Genomic DNA, 11805 nt, shown 5'->3' on the forward strand with positions numbered 1-11805 from the left:
CGTGCGTGCAAGAGAATGAACCCTGTGTACTCCATCCAAGTTGAGTAGAGGTGGTTCTTGGTCCAGCATCTATCAACAGGTTTTGATACTAGTGGTAGAGAATGGCATGCCCTGCCTGTACCACCACCAACCATTAATTTTTCAAAATGCGAATGATTGGCACAACTTCAGTCCCCATCATATCCGTTTTTCGGAGATGTATATAGGACATAGGAGTGCTGGACCACATAAGGTCAGGTGCGATATGCAATTTTTCATAAGGACAAACATGGAAGCAAAAAGGTGAAAAAGAGAACAAATCTTTCCATGTCTTGTACTTTCAGAAAGCCCCACTTTGGAGTCACAAATTTGAGTTTCTGAATACAAGGCAGTTTATTAATCATGGAACATGTGAAAATATCTATGTACACAGAGAGAGAGACAGAGAGACACAGAGAGAGAGAGAGAGAGAGAGAGAGAGAGAGAGAGAGAGAGAGAGAGAGAGAGAGAGCTACACTGGTGATGCTGGAGATTTGCAGATTGGGCACCAGTTCTTCAACCGTAGCCAAACATGGATACAGGAAACATGGTAACAGTGATCACACTGCAAATGGCCAACTTCCTCTCCATTAACATACTCTTCCTGCAAAAGAAGAGTTTCATCAATCGTCACTCCATGCATTTTCCACAGCTCAAAAACAGCGTCGTGCATGTGCGCATTGTGCACGTGCACATAGTGCGTTATTCGTAATCATGGAATTTCAATCTCAATAATAGTAGTTAAAAGTAGCACATCATGACTTAATAACACGCAGACCATTACGCATCAAGAGGAAAACGTTGAGAAATCAGATGCATATACATGAATGTACCTGACAAATGCTGCATTTTACATCATTATCTGCATGGCCTTTGATTCCAGTTACTGTGGGATCTGAAGGATAGAAGCTACGACAAACATATTTGGACAATTCTTCTTCTGAAAGTGCCGTACTGACACTGCCGATCCTCTCCTCCAGAGCCAACAATTCCTGATCCACACAGTACATGCATGCCCTTCTGTAAGTATGGTCCTCAAACACTTTCAAGAGATAGAGTGTGTGTTAACTGAAAGGTGCACAAGGTTGCTTAAAGGGGAGCAAAATTCTCAGCAGCACAAGTGGGGATTTTGAAATGCAGGTAGAAGGTTTCAATACTAGTTTTCACTAACAAGAGCCAAGTGACACACTTGTTACCTGCTGTTGTTCAAGATTGGTGAAACATGTTCTGTGAACCCCAAAACAATCAAACCAAACAAAAAGAAAGGGAGACAAGGAGAGACCATCGAATAGCTGACCTCATACGTCATGTTATCTATATCCAATCTCATATCTCTATGGTGATCATGGAAACTCAATCCACCCAACAACAAATTTGTCTCAAGAACCAACAGTTGCTGCCACAACGTATGAAAAAGGTTAGCTGCTGTTAGCTACAGCAAGATCAACAAAGTAGACAAAAGATAACCTCATATGTCAACTCTTCATCTTGCTCAATCCTCTCCAGTGCAAACAAGACCTGTCAAAAATCAAGGACGAAGATCCAAGGTGATCAGTTGTAAACAATTAGTAGTAGGCCAGTAAGACTACATGACCGATGCAGAACCCAAAAGGCTTTCCATAAAAAGGGAGAGAAAAGGAGGTCCTCCCTGTATTCTTCAAAGTCATGCTCTCAATTGTACATTTTGTAAAAGAGAAGAAATCATCATAGAGAGATCATCTAATGCATGTTAATCATAATCAACCATCCACCTTTTCAAGCTAAACCAGTAAGTAAACAGAAAGAACAATACCTCTGCAATCCCTTCCATATTAAAACGCCGATAGCCATCCCGATCAAGTCCCCGATTACTGCTACCCTCATGACTAGTACTCGGCCTACTTTGATCAATTTCATCAGATTCTGATCTTCCATATGAGTCTAGACAAAAAGCAGGCATATTGATAGAGGATGATGATGATGAACTGGCCGAATTAGACGAGATATTTGACAGCTCTGGTTGAGATTGTGGAGGAAGCAGACAGTTACTGGTGTGATTGCTAGTCTCTGATAATCTTATATTAGCACGCTCAGTGGGCAATCGTCTAGTTCTAACTGATCTACCAGCTTCCTTGACTGTTGAAAATCCACTATTCCTTCTTGTAGGTTGCAAAGACGGTAGACTTGATGCAGAAGACATATTGCGGCTAAGGATGCCCCGCCTACTGTTTGAGGCAGCTATAGTGGAACCGCTGCTGACACCCTTCCCTCTCACAGTTGAATTTTCTCTATCAGGTCTCTCATTTCCAATAGAGTTTCTAAACTGACCAGATTCTCGTGCATCTATGACTGAAAACCTGGAAGGAAGCACATCAGATATTGAAGTGCAGCGCAGATTACCAATGCCATATCTACTAGAATTAGTTGTACAGTGAGAGGCAGCTTTAGAAGGCTCTCCAGAGCTTCTAGAAGAGATAGAACATCCAGGGATCACCTCTTTGCTAGATAAACCATGAGGAAGGCTGTGATTGCTAGTATCTGACCTTCGATACACCCGTTTCCGTACCCTTGAACCATGAGTTGCATGACAGTTACCATCCTCTGCTATGGTATCTTGCAGTGAAGAAGAGCTCTCTGGGAATGAAGCATCTTCCACCTCTTCCCTCTCAGAAGTTATTGATTGGTCATCCAGTGTTGTTGAAACCGGCAATGCCACCATTCCCTGCCCATTTCTGTTTGAAGCAAGGTCGACTTCTATAGCAGATTTAGGAGTTTGTGGCCTTCTGTAGGCCTTTCTCAGACCAGTTGGGCTTGAAATTACTTTAGAGGAGCTTCCAGTTACAGCCTTACTGCTAGATGCACGGAAACTTGGTCTTGAAGGTTTGGGCTTCTCCGGAAAGCTGATCTGGCCGTCATTTGTAGAATTAAATCTTGTGCTGCAACCCAAACGGTTACAGCATGGAGAGCTTCTTGATTCATGGTTTCCATCCCTGAGGGCGAGGCCAGATCCCCTTCTAGAGACACCTACTCTATTGGCAGCTTTCTTACTGGGGTATTCATCCATGATCAAACTTACCCTGTAATCCTGCAGATAATATGAGAAAATAGTATACTATATTCTTCAACTCTAAAAGTTTCTCCAAGAACAAGAACCAGAAAAAGCAGTAAGAAAATAAATTTTATATATATATATATATATATATATATATATATATATATATATATATTATCATTTCTGTTGGTATTCTTAGACTATTTAAGAAACAAAGATCTTGAAACCTTAGGAGAATCTTTTCAACAACCAATCATCTCCATGCCAGATTAGTGTCTCCTAAGATAGCCACACAATTATTTAGGTCTAGAACATTATGAACACATCTCAAGTTCTAGCAGACATGCCGGAAATGCCATCATAACACGTACCTTGCCTACCTCAAAGTGGCAACCAGCCACAACTTTTTCCAATTGGTTTGAATGGGTGAAAAAGCCAGTGAAAGAACAACAAACCAACAGAGAAGAAAAATGACCTTAAGGTATCCTTCAGAGCCTTGCTTCTGCCAAAACCCAAGGGACAACTTGAAGGGCACACTAATGGCTGTTAGAAAATCATATATATATATATATATATATATATATATATATATATATATATATATATATATATATACTCTTCGTAATACAAGAGTATGTATATGTATAAATATATGTATATAAATATGTATTTAAAGTATATACATATGTGATATATTTTTTGTAAATATGCATTTTCTTATTTTTCCTATTTTTTGTCTTTTTCTCTTTTGAATCATTGAGTCAATAGTCAAATGTTGACTAGTTGACCAGCCGTTGGGCTGTTCCCAACAGCTGGAGTAGCCCAACAACTATTACTCCCCTTTGTAATCTATAAATAAGAGATTGTTGTCCCCATTGTATATCATCTTTTCAAGTGAGTTTCTCTCTCAATAATATTCAGCGTTCTTGTGCCTTAGTGCACTTTTTGATATTTGTGCCTTAGAGCACTTTGTGTTATTCTTGCCTTAACGCATTGACGAGTGAATGTTCATGTCAAGTTTTTTTATAAACTTGATTATTTGTGAGGTTCTTCACATGGTATTAGAGCTAAAGGCTGCCTCGTAAAGCGTACATTGGTGGGCTGCCTCGTGAAGCGCGTTAGCAATCCTTCCTTCGTTGTGGTTCTCTTATTCTCTTTGTTCATCATGGGCGAATTCTTCTCGCACAATACAAGCAACTCCAACTTTATTCCGCCATTTAAGCTTGATGGAAGCAATTACATCATTTGGGCGGGACATTTGAAGACATTCATAAAAGGTTAAGGTTTGTGGGGATACGTGAGAGGTACTATTCTTGAACCCACTCCTAAAATTACAACATGTGAAAATGGTGTCGAGACAGGTCTCAAAGAAAAGGACAAAGCAATGAAAAAATATTACAAAAAAATAGATGAATGGACATGAAAAATACCAAGATTCTTTCATGGATAATAAGTGGAGTAAAAACAAAAATTGCCTCAAATCTTTTGTGTTACAAAAAGGCAAATGAAGCATGGGAATATCTTAAAGGTATGTTTACTGAAAAAGATATGGTTCATAAGTATTAGCTAGAAATATTAAACAAGGAGATACGAATGTAAGAGATTATTTTATAGAGTTATCATCCATTTGGACTCAAATTGCTTAATTTGAACCTAAATGGGAAAGTAAGTGTATTGAGATGCGAAGAGTTCAAGTTGAAGAAGATAGACTCTTTGCTTTTCATTATGTATTGAGACCCAAGTTTGAACAAACTAGGGCTTCCTTGCTATCATCCTCATCGCCTCCTATTCATGAGATTCTCACTAAACTTAGTGGAGAAGAAACTAAGCTAAACATGAGTAAGAATGATAGTGTGCTTGCTACTTCTAGCAATGGTCAAGAAGAGGATTGCACACTTGCCCCATCCAAACCAGGACATTATATCAAGCCATATAGACCTCCTCATTTTAATAAGAATAGAGGATAATAAAAAATAATTTGTCATAACTATCATCAGCTCGACCATATTAGGCCTCAATGTCCTAGATTCAAAAAGGACTATAGACCTCAAGAAAAACAAGTTGTCGCAGCTCCGTCGAAACAAGACGAGGATACTCTGAACTTCAAAGATCTCACCAAATTATTATCCCAATTGACAGAGACATTGCAACCATTGCTTAAAGGATCTACCTCAGGAGTGGCCATTGCATCATCTTCTATTTCTGGTATGTGCTCTTGGCTTCTTGATTCAGGAGTTTCATTTCATATGACCCCACACAAGTTTATTTTATCCGAGTGTCAATCTAACTCAAATGCATCATTTGTTTTCACTGTCGATGGTACTTCCTTGGAAATAGAGGGTGTTGAAATTTTTAAAAATGATTTGACAAAATACAACAAGTTTTATATTTTAAAAGTTAGACTTATACTAAAACTTCACCTTAATTTACTTTCTGTTTCTCAAATCACGGATCATGGATGTGATATCATAATCTCATCAAATAAATGTTGGGTGCAGGATCGACAGTCCGGGAAATTGATTTAGGAAGGTTCTAGGCAAGGAGATCTTTATTATATAAATTTTCTTTATATTCCAAAAGAATCATTTTGTAATATTGCCCAAACAAAAGATATAAAAATTTAGCATCATATACTTGGGCATCCAAATATAAGGAAATTGAATTTTGTACCTATTAGTAAGGATCTTTGCAAAGATAATTTTGAATGTAAAGAATGTTAATTTGAGAAAATGACATCATTGCCTTATGGACAAAAAACTTTTTACTCTTCAATATCTTTTGAGTTGGTTCATTCGGATGTGTGGGGTCCTGCTCTGGTAGTTTCTAAAGGAGGATTATCCTACTATGTTGTATTTGTCGATGATTTCACTAGATATTGTTGGATTTATTTTCTTAAGTTTAAGTTTGATGTATTTGCAACAATCAAACTTTTTACAACATGATTAAAAATCAATTTGAAAGTAAGATCAAAATCCTCATAACTGACTCTGGGGGAAAATATTTGTCAAATGAGTTTAAACATTTTTTATAAAAACAAAGGAATTTTGCATCAAAGATCGTGTCCTACAACTCTACAACAAAACGAGATTTCAGAGAGAAAACATAGACATATTATGGAAACTATAAGGACACTACTTATTGCTAAGAATGTTTAAAAAAATCTTTGGGTTGAAGTTGTTTTAACCTCAGTATATCTCATGAATAAGATGCCTTCAAAAACTTTGTCCAATGAAATTTCTTTTGAAAAATTATTCAAATACCAACCTGACTATCAAAGACTGAGAATTTTTTACTACAAATGTTATGTCTTAAATGATAAAGAAGATAAACTATCTTCTAAGGCCATCCCCTGCGTGTTCATTGGTTATTCTGAAACACAAAAAGGGTTTAAATGTTATGATATCAAAAATGATAAACTCCTTGTCTCAAGGAATGTCAGCTTTGTTGAAAATGAAAGTGAATTTGAAGGAAATATGTCTCAAGACATAAATCCTGACTACTCATTCTTATTTAAACTATTGTTTAATGATGAAGATTCTTATGTATAACTCTCTATTGAGAATAGAACAACAGTTGAACCAACAATATACACTAGAAGAAATAGAAACATATCCGGTGAAAGTGTAAATCAAGGTAACCATTAAGCATTAGAAATTCCCTCTGAACAAATCACTATTCATAGATTTGAACGAACCTCAAGGATTCCAAATAGATATGTTTTTTATGATTCATTCTCTCCTAAACATAGAGCATGTCTTATAGCCATTCATTCATATTTTGAACCCTCATGTTACAATGAAGCAAAAATTTTACCCGAATGGGTAAAAGCTATGCATATAGAATTAGACGCTCTTGAAGAAGCCAACACTTGAAAAATTCTAAAGCTACCCATCGAAAAGAAAACCATAGGTTGTAGATGGGTTTTCAAAGTCAAGACAAAAAGTGATGGATCCTTGGAAAGACGTAAAGTCAGGTTAGTTGCCAAAGGTTATTCTCAAGAATACAGAGTAAATTACGAAGAAACCTTTGCTCCTGTTGCCAGGATGACCACTGTTTGAATTCTTGTAGCTGTTGCAGCTATTAAAAATTGAAATATATTTCAAATAGATGTTAAAAATGCATTTTTAAACAGAAATCTCAATGAGAAAGTATACATAGATGTTCCACCTGGATTGATAGTCTCTTCAGGTAAAGTACTTAAATTAAAAAAGGCACTGTATGGTCTCAAACAAGTACCTAAAGCTTCGTTTGACACTTTTAACAATGTTATTACAAGATATGGTTTTAAACCCATGTTATACTGACAACTTTATTTATAAAGAACTCTTATGCAAGTATTATAATTTTACTTCTATATGTTGATGACATGTTGATTACAAGTAGTGACAAAGAAGAAATCAATAAAGTAAAACAGTTTTTGAAAAATTCTTTATAAATCTCATGGATTCCTAACATACTTTCTTGGTATAGAAGTATCATATTCTAACAGAGGGTATATATTGTCACAAATCAAAATTTGCTTTAGATATCATTGACAGGTTAGGATTATCAGATGACAAAGTCATTGACACTCCACAGATTGTCGGAATGAAGATGCGAGCTGATGATGGAGTTCATTTAGACAATCCAACTCCTTTCAGACAGCTCGTGGGATCTCTCATGTATTTAAGTATTACAAGACCAGACATAGCTCATGTTGTACATATAACCAGTCAATTTCAGCATACTCCAACATCAGCTCATATGGGTGCAGTCATGAGAATTATCAAATACATCAGAGGCACAATAAAGAAGAGAGTTTTTCTATCATCTTCTTCCTCATTAGATCTTATTGCATACTCAGATGCTTATTGGGGAGGAGATCCAAATAATAGGCACTCAACAACTGGGTTTTGCATATTTTTAGATGAATCATTGATTTCATGGAAGTGCAAGAAACAACAAAAGGTGTCACTATCATCCACGGAGGCTGAATATAGAGCAATGACGACTACTACCATAGAAATCGTGTGGCTCAAACAACTAATTTTAGATATGGGAATTCATCTTTAGAATCCTACAAGATTGTGTTGTGACAACAAGAGCTCTATATACATTGTTCAAAATCATATGTTTCATGAAAGAACTAAGCATATAGAAATGGATTGTCACTTCGCTCGTGAAGAATACTTAAAGAAGACTACTGATCTTTCCTATGTGACATCAGAATATCAACTTGCTGATTTTTTTACCAAGGCACTGTACTCACAAAGATTCAACTTTTTACTTGACAAACTTTCGGTGATTACACCATAAGTTTGAGGGAGACTATTAGAAAATCACATATATATATATATATATATATATACACACTCTTCGTAATATAAGTGTATGTATGTATATATATATATGTATTTAAAGTATACACGTATGTGATATATTTTTTGTAAATATGTATTTTCTTATTATTTCTATTTTTTGTCTTTTTGTCTTTTTCTCTTTTGAATCATTGAGTCAATAGTCAAATGTTGACTAGTTGACCAGCCGTTGGGCTGTTTCCAACAGCTCTAATTAGAGTCGTTGGGAGTATCCCAACGGCTATTACTGCCCTTTGTAATCTATAAATAAGGGACTATTGTCCCCATTGTATATCATCTTTTCAAGTGAGTTTCTCTCTCAATAATATTCAACATTTTTGTGCCTTAGTGCACTTTTTGATATTTGTGCCTTAGAGCACTTTGTGTTATTCTTGCCTTAGCGCTTTTGATGAGTGAATGTTCTTGTCAAGTTTTTTTATAAACTTGATTATTTGTGAGGTTCTTAACAATGGCTACAATATTTCTACCTGAAGGCAACCAAATCTTCATCAACCTTGACTAATGAAATTTCAACTTTATGCAGTGTGCCCCCTTTATTCCTCCAGAAGATTTCCCAGAGTTCACTATTTCTGCCACAGAGAAACCCTTAACATTCACCATACAGATATTTCTTTTAGACATCAGATTGTGAACGTCTACCAAGTCAATGATATACAACCTATCTGTATTTACAGTTTGTATATTGCATTATTTTAATCATGATTCACAGGAAAAAGAAAAAGAAGGAATTCTGGAAGTTAAATTGGAGAAACATGTTATCCTGACCCCAGCAATTGAAAATGGAGAGGAGTCCAAGCAGTTCAAGGCTCAGCAAAGAACTGAAGCAATTATACAGACCCATTGTTAAGCCATCATATGGTTGCTAGGGCATAACCTGCCGCAGTTGGGATGCATGTGAGTGCACCTGGACAATTTTGGCTCCAAGATGGCACTTCTGATCTTTTGGAATAAGATCATAAGTAAAAGAGCCACACGCTCTAAAAGGTTAAATTCCAATAAGCTCTTAGTCCTGTTTGCACAATCCTTTTATGGCTCTGAATTCCCATCGTAATATTAAAAGTATTAAGGCAGCACGACCATAATTGTCCACAGGGACTGAATATTTCAAACCAATATACGTTAATGGTGTCTGACAGATAACGCCAATGAACCCAAAAGATGGGGACTGTAAATGAAGGAATGGTACAAGATTCTCCATGATGCAGGATAATCCAAGATTACATCCATCGATAATAAATATGAAAATATTTTGTAAATTATTCCCAAGGCCATAAGATCACTTCCCATTTTCTAAGTGTGGGCCTTAACTTTCCTGATGTCATATAATTTCAGAAGCTCGCAGATCGTTTAGCACCTCTTCATGCCTATAAGTACCTTGCACATGTATTTGGTTCTTGGAGACCAAAAGATCCAAATCATGCAAAATGAAAAAACAACCTATAACACTACATCCAGATAGGAAAATCATCAAGCATCTTAGGCTGGCAATATCATCCATATTTTAAAATAATAAATATAAATTACAACATTAGGTCTCCATGTTCCTGACAATAAAACGGATTGAAGGCCTCCAAACCACAATTATACTGAACGGTTTTGAACCTCAAGTTTAGGATGAAGTTATCTTTATGGATGAGGGACTCATTCAACAAATAACCAAGAACTCATGCTTTGATGATGAAGAAAGGCACAAAGTAAAACAAACTGTAATGGGAAAAAAGTAAAACAGAAGGATTGCTTAAAAAGCAAAAAGCAGAACACTATCTGCACCAACAACAAAGACACCATAATCCATATTACAAGAGAACATGATTTACAATAAGTAAAAATGAGTTTACTACCAAGATAAACAAAATTAGAAAAGCAATTAAATATGCTAAACTTACAAAAGCCAAACCAATATAATCTGAATAAGGACAAAACCAACAGGTTGCCAAGAAATTCTCAAATAGACAAACAAGTTCACCACCATCAACTATCAAAACTTATGATGCAAAATCATAAGACCTTCCTGGAATCATCAGCTGACTCCCGATAACAGGTATCAAGTCCTCAAAATATAATCCTACCTTCATTTACAAGACGCCAACAAACCATGACACCAAATTGCCAACATAAAAATAAAAAACCCGCATCTAAAAACAGATACCAACATCAACATTTCAATAACACACCCAACAAACGAATCGACCAACATATAGTTCCAAACTACAGAATTGCCAACATAAAAATAAAAAAAACCCATATCGAAAAACAGATACCAACATCAAATATTTCAATAAGACACCCATCAATCGAATCGACCAACAAATAATTCCAAACTACAGCACAAATAAAACAGCTAAAATTACCATCTCCGCAATGGGGAATTTCAAAAACAGGGAGGTACCCCAAGCGTCAATGAACATAAGAAAGCAAACAAACGGAGGCACCGAACCTAAACAGCGGCCCCTTTCGAATTCCAAAACCTGATTATCGTCTAAGTTAAGAAACTTTGATCTATTCTAACTATTTTCGGGAGATGAAGAAGCTCCTAATTTTAACCACCGGAATTCAAGGAGAGAGCAAAACGGTCCCCTCGCCTCCCACCCGGCCACATAAACCTTTCCTGAAAAATCTCACTTTTTCCTTTTTACATCCATGCCACCAAAACCCCCCAAAAGAAGAAACAAACTTTTTTTTCTCCTCAGAATTCCCCCGGCCAAAAGAAGAGCAGAAACCAACAAAAAGAAACCAAAAGAAAGACGCTCAATAGATCCTTTTCACGAACCTATTATCAAACAAAACATAAATAAAATCGAGGCACCCGCAAATTCGTTGCCTCTCAGATACAATTAAGAACCATATGAGAGAGAGAGAGAGAGCAGAAAAAAACCAATAAAAGAAAAACGGAAAAAGAGAAAAAAAAAAGTAAACGAAAAGCAAGTTGGGTTATCATCCTGATACGATTCTCAACTTTCTTCTCAAAGTCAAAATTGAAGAAGAAGAAGAAGAATCGTCATCATCATCATCTTACCTAGTCCCAATTCTGGAAACGATCCCAGAGAGAGTTGTTGTTCTACCAGACGGAAGTCCAACTTCAAATCAAATTCCCCCCAGCTAAGCTCGCGAGGGGTTGACGAAAGGTGGGGCTTTTATAGGGCCGGCGAGCTACCGTGGATCACGACCGTCCGATCCGCACCCGGCCGTGCGGGGGAGCAAAGATCTCCGTTGAACACGCGGCAGTCGTAGTCAGAAAGACAACGGCGAACGCTTGCTTTATTCGTGGACCGCACCTTTCACACGCCACACACGTTGTAGGCGGCGCCCAACTCCCCTTCTTCCCTACTCACTGCCTAACCAAGAGAGAGAAAGAATAAGAAGAAAGAGAAGGCGGTGGGTTAGAGAGAGAAACCGGGA

The 11805-nt window shown here is 36.9% G+C and overlaps 1 protein-coding gene across 2 annotated transcripts; it reads right to left on the reverse strand.

The window, feature by feature from the left end:
- Positions 1-283: 283 nt before the first annotated feature.
- LOC149842296 (uncharacterized) lies at positions 284-11542 on the reverse strand. Of its 2 annotated transcripts, XM_089999050.1 has the most exons (7): positions 10758-11487; positions 1811-3082; positions 1486-1536; positions 1316-1414; positions 852-1010; positions 473-622; positions 284-410 (listed from the first exon to the last, which is right to left on the reverse strand). In XM_089999050.1, exons 1-6 carry the CDS (start codon positions 10812-10814, stop codon positions 491-493), a joined length of 1770 nt encoding a protein of 589 aa, XP_089855176.1. In that variant the 5' UTR covers positions 10815-11487; the 3' UTR covers positions 284-410; positions 473-490. The 2 variants fall into 2 exon arrangements, with proteins under 2 accessions (XP_089855176.1, XP_089855177.1); XM_089999051.1 differs by lacking the exon at positions 284-410 and having other exon boundaries at positions 427-622; positions 11423-11542.
- Between the last annotated feature and the right edge of the window lie 263 nt (positions 11543-11805).

The sequence above is a fragment of the Nuphar pumila genome, chromosome 3 (assembly GCF_984573655.1).
Source record: "Nuphar pumila chromosome 3, dmNupPumi1.hap1.1, whole genome shotgun sequence".
Lineage (NCBI taxonomy): Eukaryota > Viridiplantae > Streptophyta > Magnoliopsida > Nymphaeales > Nymphaeaceae > Nuphar > Nuphar pumila.

Coding starts and splice junctions, on each gene's coding strand:
- LOC149842296 (XM_089999050.1), bottom strand. CDS start 10,814: ATGTTCATTGACGCTTGGGGTACCTCCCTGTTTTTGAAATTCCCCATT. Junction 3,083..10,757: donor AATTCCCCATTGCGGAGATG/GTAATTTTAGCT, acceptor TATTATCTGCAG/GATTACAGGGTAAGTTTGAT. Junction 623..851: donor TAAAATGCAGCATTTGTCAG/GTACATTCATGT, acceptor CTTCTTTTGCAG/GAAGAGTATGTTAATGGAGA.